The sequence below is a fragment of the Trachurus trachurus genome (assembly GCF_905171665.1).
Source record: "Trachurus trachurus genome assembly, chromosome: 6".
Classification (NCBI taxonomy): Eukaryota; Metazoa; Chordata; class Actinopteri; order Carangiformes; family Carangidae; genus Trachurus; species Trachurus trachurus.
Genome location: NC_139897.1, coordinates 32,468,874 through 32,494,277, shown reverse-complemented (window position 1 = coordinate 32,494,277; position 25,404 = coordinate 32,468,874). Strand labels below are relative to the sequence as shown.

Sequence of the window (25,404 nt, the reverse complement as noted above, 5' to 3'; positions counted from 1 at the left end):
TAGTTTAATTAGATGTTTCAGGCTGCTACAATAAAAAAAAATAAAAAATAAAAATTCCTGTTCAATGTGACCAAACAAGTTGACACTGAATAATATTGATGCTCTCAGCAGATAATTTAATTTCTATTTCTAACACTGTTGACTTTTTTTATTTTAAAGCTTAATTATTTCTAAATCTCAGCTTCACCTGCTCAGAATTCATATTTCAACCTTTTATTTATTTAAATTTTTTTCATATCAACTTTGAACTTTTATTCACCTGAAACATTTTGGGATGTAGACTGTGAATAGACACAGCAGTTAGCTTAGCCTAGCTTAGCTTAGCACAAAGACTAGAAACAGGCGGCAACAGCTAGCCTAGCATAGCTAACAGTCTAACATGCTACACCTGGCATTTGACTTTAAAATTATTTTTCCTACAGTGACCACCAATACACAAAATTGAAACTATTTTTAAAAACTATACTTTGTACAGTGTTTTTTTAACCTTTAAAAAAAAAAATGTAAAAAAAGAAAAAACAATAACAGTTTTATCCTAATTAGCCACGATTCGCTCAGTATTTTTGTTCCATTGTCTGAAAACATAAACAGAAAAATATGTGAATGACAAAAAACGTCATTAGGAATTCATAACGTAGGTGTGAACACAGGAGAGAAGGAGAGAAGAAAACAGAGGGCAGGTATGACGTCATGAATATGCTAATTAGCGAGTTATGAAGAAAAGGGCGGGAACTCTGTGTGTGTGTGTGTGTGTGTGTGTGTGAGGGAATCTTGAAACTCTCAAACTGTACATTTCATGTCTGCGCCGGAGACAGAGGGAGGGTCCTCGACACTGTATCGATCTGCCCGTGTTGCCGTGGAGACGGGCACCTCGAAACAGTGACAGGACGAGGAGTGACCATATAAGGTCAGATGAGGAGCAGAGGTCACACAGAGGACAGGGAGAGGCAGCTGCACTGTAAAAACATCTCTAACTGAACTGTTGAATTAACTCATTCACTGCAGTGCCAGCACTTTTGAGGATTTCTACTACTATTCAAACAGCCACAGAACATGTTGTGCTATGGCTAAAATGACACAGCATATCTTGAATGAAAGGGAAGACTCTCTACTTTCACCAGGGAAAAAAGTGAGTCCATAGCCTGTTCCACTTTTGAGTTATCCTCATTTGAATACAGCATGTTTTCTCCAAATTCAGCATTCTGGGAGGATAATTCTGAGAAAAACAGGTTTAAAGTCTCTTTTGAACCTTTTATTTTTTACTATTTTTGACTTTGCAACGATTCTCTCGGTCTCTGTGTCTTTCTGTCTCTCTCTCAAATGACCTGAATAGGCTAATCTTTTTTTTATTTTGTATTGGTGGGATGGTGGATCAAAGAAAAAAATGCGACATCGCCTTTGATACGGGTCACAGTGATACAAGATGCGTTCATGTTGTGAGAGAGCCAGTTTGTTTTGATTGTGATTGTGAATACCTAAGGAAGGCTTTGATTACATAAAAACTAAGGGTTCAACTGGGGTTCATAGGTTTGATGAGACACTTGTTTGCTATGGTTACGTGACGGCATGGTCAGGGGGCTTCTGGCCGTCCGTTCACAGCCGGTTCGGTCCGTTCATGGCCGATGTGCAGTACGGAGCGTAAGCCGCGGTCGGCTGCTACAGTCATATATATAGCAGTGAGAACAGTGTTTAACGGTTAAATAATGAATATTAACACTTCCATAATGTTGGCTTTGAATATTTTAACTTTTGATAAACTGTATTAAAATCATGGCTGTTATATATGAGGCTAAAACAGTATGTTTGATGTTTCTCTTCAAAACAAGTGGAAAACCTAACAAAAAAAATGATTAAATTAACAATCATTAGTTTAATATTCAAAATATTATATTGGACATATACATATTATATGTATTCTGAATAGATCTGTAGTTCAGAAGTTGGTATCACCACAGTGTGGAGGCATGAAACTAGCCTTCTTGTTTCTCTGTAAGCGTCTTTGTTGGTTAAACAGCACATAACAGCCGTGTAGAAATATAAATTATATATATATGTATGTTGTTTTTTACAATTGATGAAACAAACGTGTTAATTAGTGAGTGTTGTGGTGACTTGAGCCAGGTCACCTGCTCGACCCTGCTCCCATAATATTCTAAATAAGTTATTTATGATAACCTCTGGCCCAGATATCAATTAGACAATATATCATATAAATTGCTGGTGTTTTTTGTTGTTGTTTTGTTTTCAATCATATATAATTATGTTCTGATAATTGTTAACTCTTTTTCTTTAAAGGTGCTGTATAAATAAAGTGCTTTGACAACTGAGGCAATAATAAGTACATAGCGCTGGAAGGCAAAACATAATAACACAAATAAGGTGAAATTAACAATACACTGCAAAAACTCAAATATCTTACCAAGAACATTTGTCTTATTTCTAGCCAAAACAAATCTCATTATACTGAAAATAAGACTCATCACATGAAAAGCAGCTTGTTTTTAGACACTTTTTACTTCTTTCAAGCAGATTTTCACTTGAAATAAGTAGAAAAATCTGACAGTGGAGCAAGTTTTTCTTCCGTATTACAAGCACAGCTTTCACTGGCAGATTTTTCTACTTATTTCAAGTGAAATTTATCTAAAAACAAGTACATTTTTAGGTGAAGAGTCTTATTTTAAGTGGAAAGAGATTAGTTTTGACAAGAAATGAGACATTTTGACAAGAAATAAGACAAATATTCTTGGAAAGATTTGGGGTTTTTGCAGTGTATACTTTAATATAAATACGTACAATTAGAGAGTGGAAGCAATAAACACACAATAAAAACCAGACAAAAGTAGATCAGTGAAAATGAAGTCACTGATGAGAGCTAAAGTCATATATTGAATATGATATACGATATTATTTTAAAGCTTCCGCTGCAGCTTCATGTTGAACAGTGACACCAGTCGACTCATCAACGCTCCGTTTGACTTTTATTTAATCAGGTGAAGTCGCTGAGATCAAGATCACACCGCTGTGAAGATGATGATCGCACTTTCACATAAGCAGCGAAGGAAAAGACGATAAAAAGTGGTCGGTGTGATGGCCTCGGCTCTCTACTGGTGGACGTCTTTGAGAGAGCGCAGGTCAGAGGTCACCATCTGTTAATGAGCTGGAACAACGAGGTTTCAATATGAACCGATAAGTCGTCAGCATGAAGAGGAAACGGAGCTTTCATTAAGAAACCTCGTTTTAATGTACCAACTCTCAGACGACTTGAGTCTTTATTTAACACCTTCTTTGTCTTTAACACCTTTTTTTTCTCACATCGTGGTATTTAAAACGATTGAAATGGTCGGATTGAATAAATAAACTAATAATTAAAGGGATAGTTCACCCAAGATTGAAATTTCACTCATTATCTCCTCCCCCTCATGTGGACTAAGGGCTGTGAGAAGTTTCAGAGTCCTCCGTGGCTTCTCTGAGTTACAGGGGGTCTCGGCGTAGCAGTGCATGTCCATATAACGGTTGCAAATGGATACCAACTGTCTTCGTTTAGTTTATAAGTTTATTTGAAAACAGGGACAGTGCACATTAATAACATTACTGTAAATGCGCCAGAATTAGCCAAGAGGCTATTTTTCATCTGTAGTCCCCAGACGGATGTTAAAAAGTCACCCTAAAAACAGAATATGAATATGATTAAAATTACAAAGTTATTAGCCAAGGCAATCTACAAACATGCACAGCAATTAACAACTTGACAAAAGAACATACAACATGACATGACAAAAGAACATATATAACATCAATCAGAAAACATAATCAATACATCCCCATGCAGCGAACGTAACAAAAAGACACACCAAAAAACATCCAAATACCTCCATGCTGCTCGTATGTAATGTCCGTCTTGTATTGAAGCCCCGAAATGCGAAATTGTTTTCCGAAAAAAATTAAATAAGTCTATTTTTCAAGCTTGTTTGTAGCGGAAGCTCCTCTTCCTGTTTCGTCCAAATTTGACGAACCAGGAAGAGGAGCTTCGAGAAGCTTCTGCTACAAAACAAGCTTGAAATATAGACTTATTTAATTTTTTCTGGGACAATTTCTCATGTCGGGGCTTCAATACAAGAGGGACATTACATACCAGCAGCATGGAGGTATTTGGATGTTTTTTGGTGTGTCTTTTTGTTACGAAGACAGTTGGTATCCATTTGCAACCGTTGGATATGGACATGCACCGCTACGCCGAGACCCCCTGTAACTCAGAGAAGCCACGGAGGACTCTGAAACTTCTCCCAGCCCTTAGTCCACATGAGGGGGAGGAGATAATGAGTGCAATTTCAATTTTGGGTGAACTATCCCTTTGACAGTTTTCATTTTGTACGTTTGATTTCTGAAACAAGCAGCAGCTGTTGAGTGAGGACGTCCTGAGCTCGACCTCACTTAACCTCCCTAATCCTCTGCCCCGCCGCGGCACGTCCCACATATCCCATCATGCTCTCTGGTTTCCAGTCCAGACTTCCTCCTCGGCCGCCTCCCCTCCTCTGAAATTATAATGTAACCGCTACCTGGGCCTTTTGGTCTTTTGTGTGGAGGGAAACCCGACGCAGCTAAGCCTCTTTTCCAGGTGCGGAGGGGGCGGGGCCACTCGGCCGATCTCGCCAGACGGCCCCGCCCCCCCCGAGCCTTGTCACGAAAAGACGAAAGCTTTGACTCAAGGGTTTGGAACTCGTTACTGTCAGCGTGGGAGTTTTTTTTTTATCCAACTGAACATCAGGACACAACAACACTGCAAAAGCTCAAAGTCTTTCCAAGAATATTTGTCTTATTTCTTGTCAAAATGTCTAATTTCTACTCGCAACTAATCTCTTTCCACTTAAAATAAGACTCATCACCATAAAATGATCTTGTTTTTAGATCATTTTCACTTAAACTACTTGAAATAATAGATTTTTCTACTTATTTCAAGTGCAAATATGCTTAAAAGAAGTAAAAAGTGTCTAAAAACAAGCTACTTTTTATGTTTTGAGTCTTATTTTAAGTATAATGAGATTTGTTTTGACTAGAACTAAGACCAATATTCTTGGTAAGAGTTTGAGTTTTTGCAGTGAAGCTAACACAAGCACATGATGTTATTTGGCAAGCGACAGAAGGAGAGCTCCTCTCATTGGCCGATCAGTAACAAAAAAAACAAAAAAACAGTGACGAGTTTTTCAAGATCATTTTGTTTTAGAGCCAAGACATTATTCATGGTATTGCTTTTTTTCTTTGCTTTGTTTGGTTCAAGGGCTCGGTTAGTTACGCGTTAACGCATTTATGCTAATTCCTTTTAAAGAGGAACTATGCAGTAGGCTATTTCCACCTTAACCATCTTTAATGCAGCTATTTATTTATTTTTGTTGCGTGATTATTATGCATTCTTTTAGACTGACCTGTGACCCCATCGTCCATAGTTGGAATGACTCGTCTTTTGTCTCAAGCTAAACCGTGTCTGTTCCCATTCGGATGGACGGCCATGCTAATGCTAATGCTAATATTTTAGCTTTTTTTGTAATCGCTAAATCTTACAAAGCCTTAAAGGGTTTCTTCTGCTGCTGCTGTCGGGACTGAGCTGATGTGTGTGTTACCTGTTAACCCCCTTTATTACCTTTTTTTTTTTTTTTAATATAATTTGTTTATTTTTACAATGCACAGTGTAGCCTACATTAATCAACATTACTGTAAATGTGCCAGTATTAGCTAAGAAGCTAGTTTCCATCTGCGAGCGTCTTTAAAACCTTTCTTCTCCACTCCCTTGATGTTTATAAAGTTGGAACTGGTTCTTTCTACATACTGTAGCTTAGTTAACGCTATTAGCTAACTTGTGTTTTCCAGCGTTCCTCCGTTGAGTCGTAGCCACGTCGCTGTTCGACCTCTGACCCCGGTGAAGCTGAACCGATGTAACGAGAGCTGTCAACAACAACATGGTTTACATCAGAGCTGAGATGTTTAATCATCAGACATATTTTTAATGTGATAAGTGAATTCACATCTCTGTAACGCAGCTGTTAGCGCTGTGAAATGTCAGGAAAGTTAAGACATGAACTAACTGCTCTGCTTGTCAACATCACATATTGATATATCTACAAAAATCTATTTGTTCATACACAGTATAATTATCATGGCTTGAGTTTTATTGAAACAGCAGGAGTTGCTTTCTCATTTAATGTAATATTTACAGTATATTATGTTAGGAGGTTCAGTGTGTGTTTTGCATCGTGTTCACGCCTGTTATGGCCAAGACACACACACACACACACACTCTCTCTCTCCTGTCAGACATATGCACACTGGCAGAGCAGGAACACAAACATTGGAAGAGTTTTCTCCGTCACTGGCTCCTCAGCGAGTCCAACAGAAGCACAGAGCTGCAGCCCAGTCTGGACAAACACGTCCACGTCCTCTTTGTCCCGCGCAGTCCTCATTATAACTACGACTATAACTCATGATATCAGCAAAATATGCGATTTGCAACGACACCGTAATGCGACGACAATATGACTGAAGTATCCTGAGTCTTCCTGCTTTAATCGAAACCACCATCAAACACTGAATAGAATCATTTTCAGCACACTTTTATTGAACAAATTGCACATTAGTGATTAATCAAACAGAACATTAATTTAACCCTTACAGTACCTTACTCATCGCATTTTAAACAAACTTTTGTGGTGTCTTTATTGGTTGGTTGGTTGGTTGTTTGGTTGGTTTACTTTATTAATCCCTCTGAAGGGAAATTTATTGTCACTCTGTACGTACAACATCCAACACACAATACTACAACATGAAAAGCATTGACAACTCAGGCAGTACAATAAGTGCAATGCAATGCATTACTGAGCATAGCACACAACAGAAAACAACAATAATCAATAATTGCACATGTTCGTATCGCGATGGCGTTGAAAATACAATTTATCGTTCAGCCCTGCAGCTACTTACAACAGCAGGATAAACACAGTTACCTTTAATATTATCACTGCTATCAGCGTTAATAATATTACTGTTGATCATATATAACCTTTCTTAACAAACTGATAATGTTCCTTCACAGGTTCAGTAAAAAAACCTACATCAAAACCAAAAGAAACAGTAAAGTCCTGTCACCTGTGGTTTTAAAAAACAACAAGTTTCAGCCCAACAAAGATCAATATGAAATCTATAATAGACGCACCAACTGGTTTCTTAAAGGGTTAAAAAAACAGTTTTTATAAAAGCAAAAAGATCTGCAAAGGTCTTTGTTCCAGATTCTGTGGTGTTTCACTGTGTATATTTTCATTTTTCATGATCACAATCACACCACAGCTACGAGCGCACAACAACACACTGGGCTGGTCTAAGAAAAAACAGCAACAGTAACAACACAAAACAAACCGACGACAAAAAGTCGACTTTCAGTTACTTAAAACAAACCAAAAAAAAAAAAAATCTGTCAAAGTGTCAAACACGTGTGGAACATTTCATATTTAAAATATATTCCACTGTGTCACATACAAAACAATGATAAAGTTAATTACATGAGGAAAACAATACAACTTCAAAATAAGGGCGTGACATAGTTTTAATAGGTTGGAAAGAGTTGGAAAATATTCTGGATCCATGTTGGATTATTAATTATCAGTTGGCAGATTTTTTTTTTTTACATTAAATATGACATCTGGAACAGCTGTAAAGATGTTAAATTATATTTATATCATTCATTTTTGTTTTATTTAAGTTTTAGATGTGGAATGAGACTGGTATCTTTACCTGTTCACTGCTCCAGATTCATTTTTATTTTAAATAAGTCGACTCAGACGTTTACATTTAAAATAAAAACTTAAGATATATGTATATTTATTCTCCAAACTATTGTTATTAGTCTCATTGACCTTTAAGAAAAAAAAAGATCCTGAGTCTCTTCACTGCTGCACAAAACAAACCTGAGCTGTGAGTGAGTCAGTGAACGCATCAGCGGCTGCAGCTGAAGGTCAGTGTGTAACGATGATGATGATGATGATGATGATGATGATGACCTACTGTATTTTAGTGTCGTGAACACAGTTGTTTTTAAATTAAGGAGGAAATGACACACACACACATACACACACACACACACACACACACACACACACACACACACACACACACACACATACAGTACACACACACACACACACACACACACACACACACACACACACACACACATGCACCTGGCAGGAATCAAATGAATCCTGAGCAGGAAGCTGCGGCCGGTAAAGATGCGTAATTACCTGGCATTTCACTGCCCTCCTCCTCCTCCTCCTCCTCCTCTAACTGCTCATTACCAACGACACCACTCCAGTCATCCTCCCTTTCTCCCTCCCTCCCTGTCTCAATCTGACTAAGACTTAATATTACACTTAATAATTTTTTGATTTTGGGGCTGTCAAGATGTTTGACGAGCAGCCAGGCGGCCATTATCCAGGAGGAGGAGGAGGAGGAGGAGGATTACTGGTGTTTGGCTACAAGTGAAGAAACAGTGAAGTGAAGGAGAGCGTGACAAGAGCTGAGCTGCTTCTGTGTTGTTGTGTTGTGTGTGGTTTTCTTTCTTTTTTTCTTTCTTTCTTTCTCTCTTTCTTCTCCTTCTTCTTCCTCTTCTTTCCTGTCGTGTTAAAAGTCTTAATCTCGGTGGCTGGAACTGTGCCGGCATCTCGGATCTGTCATGCTGCTTTGTCACCTCGTCAGCGCCGGAGAAAGGAGAGGTAAACGACTGAGACTAAGCCTGGAGGGGAAGGAGGGAGGGGATGGAGGGAGGAGGAGGAGGAGGATATTGACGTCTCCAGTGACAGTGGGGGCAGTGATATGTTGTTGCCGGTGACTCGTTGTTGTAGCTCAGATTCTTGTTCTCCTTCTCCCACTTTGACCTCGTCCACTTCAACTGATTTATTCTGACTTCACCTTTATCTTTTTTTTGTTTTGTTTTGTTTTGTTTTTGGGGGGATGGAGGTCTGGGTCTACTATGGAAAAAAAACATCTGTTAAAGGTCCAGTGTGTAATAATTGTCAAGGTTTATTGGCAAAATCTGAATATACCACCCATGAATATATTAGTATAAGTCAGGGGTGTCAAACTCTTTTTATTTCAGGGGCCACATAGAGCGCAATGTGATCTCAAGTGGGCCGAAAATAATAATATAATAAACTATAAATAACAAGAACTCTAAATATTCCCTTTGATTTAGTGCAAATGAACCCTCCTTTTACGAAACATGTTATGAACAAACTGAAATTTCTTGAGAAAAATACTTGCAATTTGAACAATATTATTGTTCTTCTGGCTCCTGTGTAATTTTCACTCTTGGCAAATTCATCCTGTCACCCTGACATCCCTGGTAAAAGGGTATAAAATAAAATTTGTTTGGTTTTTGTAGCCTTATAATCATTCTTTTACATGTACAGAGAGTGTCGCCATCTTGCACCGCCATGTTTGAACGGAAAATCCAGCCAACCAGAGAGCACGTTTCAAGAGTTTAACATTCGTAAATAAACCAACGTAGAAGGAGGAGGAAACGGCAGACATATGGTAAAATGGCTGCAAACTAGAATCTAAACGCTAGATGTTACGGTTTTACGACCATTTTACATACTGGACCTTTAATGGATTCGTGTTAGTGTTTGTGAACGTGGGTGTTGTTACGGTGGCCCAGAGAGGTCAACACAGAAAACACTAAGGTGCTACGAATTCAGAAAAAACACAAAAACTCACAACACTGAAGAAGAACAGAAGTTGTTTCTGGAGGACACAAAGTGACGGACTAAAGGTTAAAGGCTAATGCTAAGCTAACAGTCCATGTGAATCATGTGATATTGACCGGTCCCTCGCTTTATTGTGACCGGTCCTTTGCTTTATTGTGACCGGTCCCTCGCTTTATTGTGACCGGTCCCTCGCTTTATTGTGACCGGTCCCTCACTTTAACGGTTGGGTCCCTCACTTTATTGTGACCGGTCCTTCGCTTTATTGTGACCGGCCCCTCACTTTATTGTGTTGGGTCCCTCACTTTATTGTGACCGGTCCTTTGCTTTATTGTGACCAGTCCTTTGCTTTATTGTGACCGGTCCTTTGCTTTATTGTGACCGGTCCTTTGCTTTATTGTGACCAGTCCTTTGCTTTATTGTGACCGGTCCTTCGCTTTATTGTGACCGGTCCCTCGCTTTGTTGTGACCGGTCCCTCGCTTTGTTGTGACCGGTCCCTCGCTTTGTTGTGACCGGTCCCTCGCTTTATCGTGACTGGTCCCTTGCTTTATCGTGTCCCCAGACCGGTCCTTCGCTTTATCGTGACTGGTCCCTCGCTTTATTGTGACCGGTCCTTTACTTTATTGTGACGGGTCCTTTACTTTATTGTGACGGGTCCCTCGCTTTGTTGTGACTGGTCCTTCGCTTTATTGTGACCGGTCCCTCGCTTTATCGTGACTGGTCCCTCGCTTTATCGTGACTGGTCCCTCGCTTTATTGTGACCGGTCCTTTACTTTATTGTGACGGGTCCCTCGCTTTGTTGTGACTGGTCCTTCGCTTTATTGTGACCGGTCCCTCGCTTTATCGTGACTGGTCCCTCGCTTTATCGTGTCCCCAGACTGGTCCTTCGCTTTATCGTGACTGGTCCCTCGCTTTATTGTGACCGGTCCTTTACTTTATTGTGACGGGTCCTTCGCTTTATTGTAACCGGTCCTTCGCTTTATTGTGACCGGTCCCTCGCTTTATTGTAACCGGTCCTTCGCTTTATTTTGACCGGTCCTTTGCTTTATTGTGACCGGCCCCTTGCTTTATCGTGACCAGTCCTTCGATTTATTGTAACCGGTCCCTCACTTTATTGTAACCGGTCCTTCGCTTTATTGTACCCCAGAATTTGTCATTGAATTTGTGTTGTGTGTGTGTTTTTCCTTTTCTTTCTGGTGCTTTATGAGGTTCAGTGAATCCAGACCTGAAGCAGAGTTGGCTGTTGATCCTCTGCCTTGTCGACATCGTTGCTCAACAAACCTCCTTCAATGAATCTTTATTGACAGTCGTCGACAGTCAGTTGAAGCGTTGACTCTTTAAAACTGAACCAGACTTCTGAGCTGAGACGGTTTTGGCCTCGAGGTCGTCGAGGCTTCACACACACTCAGCCTCAGTCTGAAAAGGTGGCAGCAGGTACCTGAACTCATCACCTGCTAACGAACTTCCTCAACGTGTGTGTGTGTCTGTGTGTGTGTGTGTGTGTGTGTTAACAACATGACAAGAGCTGTAACACACACACGCACACACACATCGTCCTCGACCTGCCACTCGCTCCAGAGGATTATGGGAGTTCTGACAGGCCTGTCAATCACAAGGCCGCTCCTCCTCCTCCTTCGGTCTCCTCTCGCTCGGTGTGGATGAACATTGCCCCCCCACTCCCCCTCCCCACCCCGTTGCCCCTGCAGCCATGTGACCTCACTTTAACCCCTGTGTATCTGCAGGTTCTCTGCTCTCGTCAGTCCGTCTGAATCACGGCTCCTCGACTCTGACTGATCTCGGTCTGTCGCTCGCGGTTAGCAGCTGCTGGGGACTGTTGTTGTTTTCCACCGTCACACACACACACACACGTCCTTGTAATGCTATCTTTGTGAGGACACTCATTGACATAATGTATTCCCTAGCCCCTTACCCTAACCTTAACCATTACTCTTAAAGGGACAACGAGGAGTTTCTATTTGGTTATAAAAAAAGTCTCATATTAATGTGGATGAATCTACGTTACCACTTGTTAATGGTCCATTTTCGATAAATATATCGTTTTGTCTCTATGGTTATTTTGTTATTATTAGTGGTGGTGGAAACGCTGGGCGAGCCGACCAGCGTTTCTTTACTTTAGGTTTCATGGCGAGTCATGAGAATAACGCCGCCGAATCTCCGTTTATGGTGGGAACTACGACGGTATGTGATCGTCTTCCAACCTCTGACTTTAATTCTTGATGAATGAAAACATGAGTCTGTCTTGCACCGGTCAAAGAATTTCACGGTGCGGAGGCTCATAAATGTAGTGTGGAAACACTTCGCTTTTCCAAAACTCCTCGTTGTCAATTTAACCATTACTCTGAACCTAATTTAAACCTAATTATAACCTAAAGTCTTAACCCTCAAACAGCCCTTGGAAAAAGTGAGGACCGGCCAAAATGTCCTCACTTCCCAAAAATGTCCTCAGTCTGTTGGTTAAAAACTCTCGACGGTCCTCACAACGTACTAAGTACAAGAACACACACACATACACAACAATGTGTTCAATATTTCCAGGAATGCACGAAAAGAAGAAAAAAGAAAAGAAAAAAAAACAGCAGCAGAAGTTTCAACCACTTGAGCAATTAATTGATTGTCAAAAAGTTTGCCGGCGATGGATCTTCTGTCAGCCAACTAAGTGCTGCTTCCTCCAGCTGCTCGTGTGTGTGTGTGTGCGTGGGCGTGTGACAGCTGCATGGCCGCCGCCAAATGACAAACTGTACGTCGTCAAGTGATGTGGAGTCTGTGTGGAGTTTGTTTTGTTGCTGCAGTCAGACGTGGTGAGTTAGTCTGGATGTTTCTGCCTTTTCTGCCTCTAAGTGAAGCCAGCAGGTCTCTGGGCTTCTGGAGGCTCCGTTTCCGTTGTTGTACCACCAGGGACTTGATGCTCAGCAGCATAAACCCCCCTCTACCCCCCTCTACCCCCCCACCACTGACCCTCGGGGGCCAACGCTTGCCGGCTCAGAGAGAGCGGGTGTGAAAGATGTCAAAGTAATTACAATAAGCATTACGGTGGTAATCTTCCATGACAACAGGGAGTGTGAACGAGCCACGTCTCCCCACAAACCGCTGCCGATCCTGTTTCCTGCTGCTTCGTCTTCAGCTCAGACTGCAGAGGTTTATTTTCACCCAGGAAGCAGCAGGTGATGTCGAACATTTTGTCGGGAGTTTAAACCAGTGGGCTCAATCTTTACTGAACCTTTTCACACATAAAAAACAGATAAATACTAATTATTATTATTATTATAACCTTTATTTAAAGCAGATATCAGCTTCGCGGCCGTTTCGGCTAATGCTGCGTTTAAGGCAGGCTTTTGAAACCGTAAGTTACAGCTTCAAGTCACAACTACGACTTGGTAGCGTTCCAGGTAACCCGTAGCTCGTGTTTTTACCATCCTGTTGTCTGTGAAAGTTCCCTATAACGGCCACTCGTAACTTCCGACCCGTGAACTCGTACCAGATCGAACTGGTATGACTTCACAGGAAGGAAAAACACAAAGTACGAGTTTCTTTGAACGCACCATGAGTTAGCAGCCCCCGCCCTTGTCAGGCATCAATTGGTCCTCGTGCTACGTCACCACATTCACGCGCATCCCTTGGCTGCACACACAGCCCTTCATGCCGTTCTCTCTCCTCATTGGATAACACTTGTATCCCAGAAGAAATGTTTTCTCCTCGGGTTACAGCAGAGCAGAGTGACGGAGAGACTCGTGTTCCGGTCGAAACACTCTATGTAAGTGATTGCTGACGGAAAATATGACTAATTAGGACTTATATTAACAAAAACATTTCACTGATATCTCCTTTAACCAGGTTTGTCCCATTGAGAGCCAAGATCTCTTTTGCAAGAGACACCTGGCCAAGAATGGCAGCACATAACGTTTCAACACACAATCATAGACAAAAAAAAACCCAAATAGAATACAAATAACAATTAAAATTTCAAGATTAGTTAAAAGAATTTACAATATTAGTAAAAAAAAACTAAAAAAAAACATTTGCACTCCTGAAGCCTGGATGTAATGGAATTTATCATGGACTTGAAATAATAAATCAATAAGATGATATAAATCAGAAAACTGAGTCAAACTCCATCTCTTACATTCCTGTTTGATAAAACATCCCTGAATTTAAATCCATACGACCCTGCATCAGATCAGTTTGGTCATTTTCCATCAGAAATCGACTCGTACATCTGAGAGAGTCGTGCTGCGTTCAGGTGCTCCTCTGACACTTCATTTAAAGTGAAGCCTGACATTTTTATTGCAGATCAACCTACTCACGAGTCTCTTCACCAAACACATGTTGAGTTAACTGGCGCTGGATGTTGAACAGTTCAAAAGCCACGCTGCCTCCGACAGTATTCATATATAGACCTCGAACGATCGGCTGATTAAATCGATCAATAGCTGGATAATAATTGAACATAAATGTGGAGGATTTTGCTGCTTTTCTCCGAGTTGATGTGAAAATCTTTGAGTTTCTTGCTGTTTGTTACAGTTTTTTTTACCTTTTTTTTTCGATCAAGTTCTTTTTATGAAGTTTTCTGTTTAGAAAAATACTAATAAATCTGAACATTACGTCCAACTCGCCGACAAACTCCAGACCGTCGTCACTGGGTAAAAATCAGTTGTTTGCTAATACAAATATTATGGAGGAAAAGTCCAAACATTTTCGTAAATTTTATGGAAAAGAAATAAATAATCAATCGTTCGGTGTCTGTTGTGTCTAGGAGCTCGTACCCTTTGGTTAATCTTCCAGCCACGTCCAGTCACATGCATAAATATATGTTCTAGTTAATTAACGAGTGCTTTCATGCAGAATTAGTCTTTATAAGAGGAGACATATGTTTCCTCCGGAGCTGCAGCTGCTGCTTCACGTCTCCAGCATCATGTTTTTTATTCCAGATCAATCAGTGGGAAACAATCTGTCAGCGATAACGTCCACACACCTCAGCTCAGGATGAGTCTGTATTAAATCTAAATGTTGAGAAGAGTCTGAATCTTCCTCTTGACTTTAATCTGCCGTGTGCCTTGACATTACATTCGTTTATGAATTGGGGGGCTGAAGAAATAAAAACTGACTTCATTTCAAGGCGACAGCGTAATAAACAGCCAACGCGTTACAAAGACTCCACAAAAATTAAAAGCTGCCACAGGTCAACGCAGTCGCAGCGAAGCCCTGAAGTCCTGATTTGTTCTCTTTAGAATTTGATCAATACCCGGAGAGAAACTCAATTAACTGAGAGAGTTTGTTTGATTGACCCTGAAATATTTTTGGCGGCGCAAACAAGAGTGAGAACTTCAGCAGAAACAAAATAAACCTGGATGTTTTTTTGGGGTCGAATCACGAACTGGCAAAGTTTTAGGACTGAGGATTTTTTCTGTTGATCTGTTGGTGAGTTTTCACCAGTGACTGCGTTTACATGGACTTCAGTATCCTGGTTTTGATCTGGGGTTTTAAGTATCTGGTTTTTGTGTTTGCACATGTAAACACCATTTCCCAATTCCAGAAATCGGGATAAGCCCATATTCCGATTTTGAGAAACCCGATTTTGCTGCCTGGAGAACTCCGAAAGAAACCAGGATACTGGAGCATGTAAACACCCTGCCCCGATATCTGAAAGCTGCTCAGCCAGCTGACGTAACCGTTACCATAGATACGTTATTAACAAAATGGCGGCGACAACAAGAGCATATTTCTGGAGCGACGAGGAGACTATTAAGTTTTTATATTTTTTTATGCGAGAAAGTAGCTGTTTAGATCCCCATTGTGCAGTTGGTTTATCCAAATGACGGCTGTTTTCAGAGAAAGTGAAGCTCACAGAGGCAGCAGCCAGTCTGCAGAGCTGCTCGGCCGGCCAACCTACGTCGTCACCCCGGGGGACAAAACAATCGCTAATTAACTTACCCGCAGGTTTTTTGAGGTTTGCCACCGGCTGGTTAAATTCTTTTTAGGAGAGAAATGTTGGTCTCATTGATGAAATGTAACAACTGCGGCAGTCGCATTAGTTTGTTTGAATGAAAAGTGAAGCTTCATGTGTGTATTGGACAGAGGAGCAGCGCTGCCTCGGGGCTCTTTATGTACAGTCAAATCAAATCACCACTTTTACACCAATAAATGAATATTTTACAATGAACCGATCAGTCTGCATTAAATTTTCTTTTCTTTTATTAAGTTATATATAACATGGCAGCATTTTTAATTTGTACATTTTCTGATTTGTACATATTTCCTCGCAGTTGTGTTTCCTGTTGTAAACAACAAACATGAAACACGCATGCGCACATAAGACGCAGTAATCAGAAACCGGGATACTGTATTTATCATGTATACAGGGAAACTGAATAACCAGGTTTCTCCAAGTAAAACCATCGTTGGTATTACGTACGTCTGCCACTGTTGCCACTTTCATGTTTTACCTATTATTACTTTATTTATTACTATCAATACTATGAATAACCATGCTGCTATGAGCACTTTGCACTTTGTCCACCACACATACAGTATATGACAATCAACATCTTGCTGCTATAAGCACTTTGCACTTTGCACTTTGCCTGCCTCATACATGTTGTTGTCTAAGTGTTGTCCATTGTCTAACTGTTTCTGTTTATGCCTCATCTTTGTATAGTAGCTTGTATTCTGTGTATTTTATCACCTTTATGTTATGTGTAGGGACTACATAACCATCTTTTCATTTTTTTTCCTTTAAATGATTAATGTAATTGCACACTGTCCCTTCTTAAACTGATAAACTAAACTAAACCTCCCTCCACAGAAACCAGGGATGGACCTGGCCGACACCTACATCACCTTCGTCCGGCAGAACCAGGACATCCTGCGGGACCGGGTCAACGACGAGCTCTACATCGAGGAGGTGTTTGACGTGAGTGCTGCTGCTCCTTCGTTCTTCTTTATCTCAGTGGATCGTGAGCTGAGCTGCGTTCATGGTCTCATCAGATAAAAAAAAAAACCCACACTGAGAAGGAACATTTCTACTCAGGTCAACAGTTTATATTAGTTCAGTTCATTGTTTATTCATTCATCAGGGACGTCGCACAACTCGACAGTCGCTCCAGAGTTTAGCTGACAGCTCATTTGCATGTGTCGTCCCTGGGCAGGCGAAGGAAGAACAATGAAGACGGAACGACAACATGACAATACGTTATAAATCCAACTATTAGAGCCACAGATACAATGTGATCCATTCAAAACCAGCGGATAGAAATAAATAGCAGAATAGAAATCTGACCTGAACTATAATGATAAACAACTACCGACCAGAGTTTGTTCGAGGTTGAGGTTGATCCCAAACCTGGTGAAGTGAAGTAACAGATAAGATCAAAAGTTTAGACAAAACATTGACGCATGGTCGTTCATTGCTGGTTACAGGTTTCTGCTGATTTTAGCCAAAGCATTTTGGCAAATTGGCCCATTGCCATAATCCCTATAGTCATAGCAGTAGGTTCGTTACCTTTAAATTGTCGGTGCAAGCTATTTTTAGAGTTGTTTTAGAGGTAAATTCATGCAAAACCACTGATGTGCGTTGCCTTCAGGGACAGTTTTTCATCAAGCAGTCTCTGTATTTCCCTCTAAAACGACGTCTGGTAACGTTGTGTTATTATCTCATAGCGTGGTGAATGTGCAGGTCACAACTTGTCCACCAGAGCGTTGTGGAGTTGTTGGATTGTGTATTTGATGAGTTTGATGAGGGAAACCAAGAAATCCCATGAGCCTCCGTAGCGTAGCTCTGAGCAGCTCACGGCTCTGCTCCGCCGTTCTAAAAATAGCTTGCACCGACAAAGGTAACGAACCTACTGCTATGACTATAGGGATTATGGCAATGGGCCAATTTACCAAAATGTTGAACTATCCCTTTAAGATGTTTCAACATCCCCAGAACTTTAACTGAGAGAGCTGATCGTCGTCTTTCTAAACTAAAATCTAGCCCCCTTAAAGCACAAAAAAGGTGTGTTTCGCTTAATAACAATGGAGTGACACTCCTTTCCAAGGTTTTTAATTGTCTTGTAGATGTTTGTCCACCTTCATAAAGACCTTCTGCTGCTTGGTGTTCACTCAGTGAGGCTTTTTTAACCAATAACCAAACAATATTTCCTAAAGTACCTAAAGTTTTTCCTTTCCTCTCATGTATTGACCCTTTTCTTCAAGAGCACCTGCGTTTATCTGAACGGTCCTCGAACACATCATCACCAATTCTCACAGAAGTGATTCAAAAGCATCTAAACAGAGTTTTTTTTTTTTTAAAAAGCACCGTTCGTTCGCTTGTTTATGCCTCGATACGTTTCAGGGTTTATTTGGGATCTCAGACGTTTCCGATGTCCGTGTGATTCTTTGTCGTTTCTCAGCAGCGTTTTCCCCCGAACTCGTCCTCACGTCCTCCTCTATAGCTCGCTTATTTCCTCCTTTCACCGTGGCGCCCAGCGGTCATCGTCGCCCCCCCGTCTGATCTCAATCTCTGGCTGATCAGAGCTTCGCCTCCCGTCAGCCTCAGATCAGAGTCAGGGTGAGTCTATCCAACTATACGAACCAGCAGGAAACGTGTTTATCCTGCGTTCACCGATTCTGTCCGACCCACTGAGAAGAGTCGAGCGCTCATTGGAACATAAACAGAGTTTGATGGACAGAGGCAGCGGGAGGAGAGTGGAGATCCTCTCTTCATGTGATTGGGTCTGTGATTCTCTCCCATCTGAAACCTCCAGGAACCTTTTAAAGGAGCTACGTGCATTTTAACCTGCAGGAACCAGGGTCTTTATTTAGCTCCGGGGTGACTGACCTACAGCCATATAAAGGCGCGTTTCCACTGCAGGAACTTGGGGGTAATTTTACGGTGTCTCCCGGTGGGGCTTGAGATTTACTCTGTGCTGATTGGTCAGACTCAAAGCAGGATCATGTGACGCTAAAGCTGTGTTCACACCAAACGCGATGAACGCGATTTTTTCGCGCGACAAATGAGAATCCGTCGCGCTATCGCTCGTGTTTTGACGCGTGACCATTTTGTGTAAATTTGCGTCATCGCGTCATCGCGCCCCCCCCTCCCCTCTACTGTCAATCCAGCTAGCAGGACGGATGTAAAAATGTGTTGAGACACATGAAGTGCACTCATTTTAGGCTTGACAATGGACGAGGTGAAGCTGATCCTTGACGTCCTGGTCCTGGGGCCTGTTGTTCGAAACCTAGATAAGGGATTAAGCCGGGATATGTTGGTTATCCTGGCTGAATTTAGCCTCAAGTCGGTTGTTCGAAAGCTGGATACCTTTATCCTGGTCATGTTACTATGGCGATTTATTCTCTGCAGCTAGCCTGCTCCAGACCAGGCTAACAGCCAGGCTTAGTTGATTCTGTTGTCTTTATCTGTGAAGTCAGCAGTCACTCTGATCAGAAATCAATGTGTTTCATACATGTTCTTATGTACATATTGGCCTGAATTATAAACAAATAAAATGCATTAACAATAATCAAAAACATGAAACATTTACAATATTTATTAGGCTTTTTTTTTTCATAATTAGGCCTTCAAAATTATTTTCATAAATTATGTTATGATTATATTGGCCTAAATATTGGTTGAGGTAAGAAAATAAGAATAAAATTGAATGAGTGTGAGCACCTTCCAAATAATTTATAGACCATGTCATCATTGTTATCGGCAATTTATTGAAGCACCAAACAGCATAATGTTCTAATATTTAATTTATTTTCACCTGTTGCACATTTGGCCATGTGCTGTAAACTTTACTTCAAATTTGTGCAATTAATCATCTTCCACTGCTCATCATTAAGGCAAAGTGCACAACTGTTAATTTGTGAAAGGAACTTGAGTTGTGATTATAAATTTGGATTATTAAATTAGTCCGCAGTTGTCCGCTGCGCTCTCTCTGAGCTTTACGACAGCAGCGGTGCTTTTTTTTTTTTTTTTTTTTTTTAAGAGAGGTGTGTCCCCTGACATCAGCATTAAGATCCGCTGTTGATTGGAGGAAAGTGGCCACACCTGTCCTCTCATCAGTGAATCTGTGATCAATCTCTGTGGTCTACTGATGAGAGAATTAGTTACACCTGGCTTGACAAAGCCACCCCTCCTCAGCCTGGCTCGGCGTTCCAACAACCAATTAAGCCAGGATGGACTTATGAGACTTTGTCCAACCTGGCTTTTCCACTTATCCTGGATATCTTTATTCTACTTTCGAACAACAGGTCCCTGGTGTAGCAGGTAAAAAAAACTCCGCTCAGCCCCGTTTACGTATCGCGTCGCGGCCGTTGTACCTACTTCAGACTGACTGTTGCTCAGTTTGAGGACTTGCTTGCTAGGGTTGTTGCCAGGATCTCCAGGCAGGACACCAACTAAGTTAAAGTTTTACAGGCGCTTCATTTCAGCTGCGGAGTGCCTGTCCATCTGTCCCCGGTGAGTAGCAGTGTATTGTTGTGTCAGAATCTCAACGCTGATATGCTGTCGCATCACGGCGTCACGCGATGTCGCCGCAAAAGTTCAATATTTTCAACTCGGGCGTTGACGCGATTTTCGCGGCATCGCGTCGCGTGTGACGCGCGTATCGCGTCGCCCGGCGCGATTTCGCGGCTAATCGCGTCTGTGCATTGACTTTACATGTAATCTCGACGCGCGACAACGCAGCATCGCGTTTGGTGTGAACACCCCTTAAGAGAAAGCACCAAAATAAGATGCATTTTTACAACCCAACGTTACTAAAAACGGAAAAACGGCCGGAAAAAAGAGAGAATAACTCAGTAAAAGACGAGAGTAGCAGTAGGCCTGGTAAAAAAAAAAAAAAAGAGTGGTATATAGGCGATCGCGGGATTACGTGACGATCGAGACGGCATTTTATTTATTTTTTTAAGGAAGCGTCTATACTGACAAAAAACAACAACAAGAGCAGTAAAAAAAAAAAAAAAAACGCTGCACAACGACCACACAATGATCGAAACTGTTGCACGTGGCCTTCAGAGCCCGGTGGGTCCTGTTTGCAGTGGAGACACGGCCACCGAGAGAGAGGAGAGGACGGGTCCTGTAGAAGTTCCTACCCCCTCCTTTTACCAGGAACTCCTGCAGTGGAAACGCGGCTATAGAGACCCTGAGGTAGCACTTTGCAGAACTTTCAAGAGAAGAAAATGGACGACAGATGGGCCGACGATAACCTTGTTCAGTTTTTATGAAGAAGATAATGTCCAGAAGGATTTGTGTTTTTCTTACTGCCACCAACTGGACTGGAGGTGTAGAGCGTTGACCTCCATTGTTTTTTTTTCCATATGTCATCGGCCTGATTTGCATAATTTTCCTCTGACTTTAGGAACTTCATGAACTTTTAGGAACCTTTTCTTTCCTAAAGAAAAGTACCGTCTTCCTCTTCATTATTTTGAAGTGTTGATCCTCTGGAGCTCTAGTGTTTTCTGAAATGATCCAATAAAAAAATAGAGTAGATTTCAGAATAAAACACTCAGAGAAACCAAATCCTGCAAGTTGTTGGATGGTGTTGTCCAGGTGGTGAGGGGGCGGGGCTTAGTTGTGACATCACAAAGTGACAGGAAGTCCTGACGGCTGGTTTTAAGGCTCAGTTTCTGAATACAGGCTGTGTGCATTTCTCTGTGGACTGAGGCTTTGATACTTTCACAGTATTAATATAGAACCTAGAGCTGCTTTATAATCACACTACACATGGACATCTACCTTTATACTGTATGGAGCTTTAACACAAACATCTACCTTTATACCGTATGGAGCTTTAATACAAACATCTACCTTTATACTGTATGGAGCTTTAATACAAACATCTACCTTTATACTGTATGGAGCTTTAACACAAACATCTACCTTTATACTGTATGGAGCTTTAACACAAACATCTACCTTTATACTGTATGGAGCTTTAACACAAACATCTACCTTTATACTGTATGGAGCTTTAATACAAACATCTACCTTTATACTGTATGGAGCTTTAACACAAACATCTACCTTTATACTGTATCAGCTGTGGTTGTGTCTCAGTCAGATGTTCCAGATGTTGCTGTGTGTCTGTGTGGAGTTCGATTCTCCGGTTTCAGAGCAGCAGCAGGTCGCGTCGAGGCTGAAAACACCGGCTGCTTCTGTTGACCTGTTTATCACTTAGGAAACGGCGAGAGCTGTCGGTTCGCTCTGCAGGAGCCACAAACACAACGTTTACATCCATCTATCCCTCCCTCTCCCTCTCATCCATCTCTCTATCTATCCCTCTCTCTCTCGGCCCGACGCCCCCCCGCCAGGATTCAGATCTAAAAGAATATTTTAGTGTTGAGTTGTCAAACACGTCTGGGCTGAGCGGCGTGAGTCAATGCGGCGGACATGGCTGCTCAGACCTTCGTACGCATTAGCAGCACGAAGCAGAGCGATGGATTTCTGCCGCACGCCGCCTCCTCTGAGGGTTTGAGGTGTGTGTGTGTGTGTAAAGGTGTGTGTATGTGTGTGTATGTGTGTGTGAGAGTGAGTGAATGTGTGTTTAAAGGGGGAATGGGGAGGGGGGGGTTGTGGAGAATGAGTCTAATAGAGCTCAGAAGCGTCCAGTCATGCACCGAGGGGGAGGCGACGACGGGGCCTCGAAGTGTCTCCACTCAAGTTGTATCACACACACACACACACACACACACACACACACACACACACACACACACACACACACACACACACACTCAGACAGTTTGTGTGTAACAAAGGGGGGAAAGTAAAGCCAGCAGCAGCAGCAGCAGCATCAGGCCTCCTGCCAGGTGCATTATGGGTATGCACTTGTCTTTGTTTACCAGCATTTGTTCTGAGTCAAAGTCAAATTTATTTACGACGTCTTTTCTTCAGAACGAGGCCGTTAGAGACAAACAGCTGTGAACATGTGGATGGTTTTATCTGAGCTCAGCAGGAAGTGTAACACACACACACACACACACACACACACACACTCAGCTCCATCCTCTTCACATTAGGAGCTAAATCAGCTTGATGAAGCAGCCTAACGAGGACCCAGATCAGATGCTTGTGATTGGTCGAGACGAGGAGGAAACACCGTCGCAGACCGTCGAGGTGGCGACGAAGGACGAGACGGATTCTGCAGTTTGAGCTGAAATTTTTATTTTCTACAGAAAAAACCAGGAAAACAAAACAAATGCAAATAATCTAATTTTTAATAATAATAATAATTATAGTAATACATTTTATTTGTAAGTGCTTTTACAAATGCTCAAAGACACTTTACACTTAAAAAATCATAAAAATTACGACGGAGTATTAGGGCCACATTGACGATTAAAAAAATCACAAACTTCGAGAATAAAGTCGTAAATTTACGAATTGTTATGGCTTTTTTTCTCACAGGAAATTTATGACTTTATTCTCGTAAATGTACGACTTAATGCTCGTAGATTTACAACTTTATTCTCGTAATGTTATGACTTTTTTCTTGTAGGAAATTTACAACTTTATTCTCGTAGATTTACGACTTTATTCTCATAATGTTATGACTTTTTTTCGTAGGAAATGTGCGACTTATTCTTGTAAATTTACGACTTTATGCTCGTAAATGTATGTCTTTATTCTTGAAGTCTGTGTTTTTTTTTTGTGTTTTTCTCAATGTGGCCCTAATACTCCGTCGTATAAAATAGAGCGAAGTCAGAGTGAAATACGATTAAAAACAACAATAAAACAGTATAAAAACAAAAAATTATATATTAATAGCTCATTTAAAAGGTGAGTTTTGAGCATTGTGTTGTATGTTGGGAGGTGTGTGCAGATACGGATGGGTTTGGGGGCAGCGGTGGAAAAGGCTCAGTCCCCCCAATGTATCTCATTTTATAAAACATCTTTTTATTTAAAATGAGATTTTAAATTCTCTACTTCAACAAAAATAATCATTACTGTCAATTATTTGAATGACATCAGGGAATACCCCCCTCTCATCATATAGATATTTCTTCCTGACCCACAATGCCGTGCAGCCCTCCCCCTCCTCCTCCAACATATTCCCTCCATCTGTTTTCACTCTCGTCCTCTAATTGGCTCAATTAAGGAGCGCCTTCGTACTCAATTTCCACGACAGTTAACGCCGCTCGCGAGGGAAACGTCAGGCGGCTGATTAGTCGCTCGGAGGAAAAGTCTGAAATAAACCACTGACTGAGGAGGAGGAGGAGGAGGAGGAGGAGGAGGAGGAGGAGGAGCAGCAGCAGCAAATATCATCCGGTAATTTCAACATCCTCAAGTATCAGTTGACCCAGATCTGAGAATAAAAACCATTAGTGAGGAGAATAAAAGAAAGAAGGAAGAAGAGATGAAGAGATGATGGAGGGTCTCAAACCGTCCTCATGCTCCTCTGAGGGATTATTGATATCAATATAAGTATTTGGTGAATATTCATCTGGAGTTTCAGTCGTTAAACTCAATACTTTAGATTAGTTTCAATGAACAAAACTCTACATTTATTAAAAAACATCTAAACAAACCTTTTGGTTAATCCCCTGTCTTCCATCTGTCTACGTCAGGTTTCAGATATTTGGGTTTTAATATAACAAACATTTTCATAGCTATATATAAAAAAAACTTTGTACCTTTCATCAATTAACTAAACTAAAAAGACGATCTACTTAATCTTTCACTAAAAATGAACATTTCACCCCGATCCCTCGACCTTCTTCACTGTCTCCTTATATTTCTCCCATAATAATAAGGCTAAAGATCCTAGAATACAAAAGAAACATCTAAACATTGAACCTTCATCAGGTCTAAACTTGTGTTTGTTATTTTCTAAATACATTAATTGAAATTTCAGGGTCGGATTCATGTTTCTTGATTATTTCATCTCCTTTTCACTATTTTTGCGTATCCTACATGATGTATGTATACTGTAGACATGATGACAACAGAGAGTGTTTATCAAATTGTCGTTGATCTCACTGACAGTTCAGCTTTTAATTACAAATATAGACACAGTGGTGGACACACTGATCTATGGTCAAAGCTCTGTTTGTGCAAATTCCATTTAAGATGCATTTTTTACAAGTTAAAATGTGTCAGTGAAGAGAAACCTTGAAGTTCTGCAGCTCACTGACACACTGAGAAACCTCGAGCTAAAAGCTACAATGCTAACAGACAAATCAATGAGAAAAAAAGAAACATGAAGAATGTAAAAGTGAGATGGCGTCTGGTTCTGGTTCTGGTTCTGGTCTTCATCCACATGTTTCTGAGGAAGGATTAAAGGGATAGTTCACCCAAAATTGAAATTTAACTCATTATCTACTCACATGTCGACTAAGGGCCGTGGCTTCTCTGAGTTACAGGGGGTCTCGGCGTAGCAGTGCATGTCCATATGACGGTTGCAAATGGATACCAACTGTCTTCGTAACAAAAAGACACACCAAAAAACATCCAAATACCTCCATGCTGCTCGTATGTAATGTCCGTCTTGTATTGAAGCCCCGAAATGCGAAATAGTCCTGAAAAAAATTAAATAAGTCTATATTTCAAGCTTGTTTGTAGCGGAAGCTTCTCAAAGCTCCTCTTCCCAGTTCGTCCAAATGTAACGAACCGGGAAGAGGAGCTTCCGCTACAAAACAAGCTTGAAATATAGACTT

At 41.1% G+C, this 25,404-nt stretch overlaps 1 protein-coding gene across 1 annotated transcript in view; it reads left to right on the top strand.

Moving 5' to 3' along the window:
• Nucleotides 1–25,404, top strand: part of cadps2 (Ca++-dependent secretion activator 2) — a 271,611-nt gene that overhangs the window by 240,301 nt on the left and 5,906 nt on the right. The window contains exon 25 of the mRNA XM_083973873.1: nt 16,565–16,672. Within this exon, the coding sequence (XP_083829999.1) occupies nt 16,565–16,672 (108 nt within the window). The remainder of the gene's footprint in view (nt 1–16,564; nt 16,673–25,404) is intronic.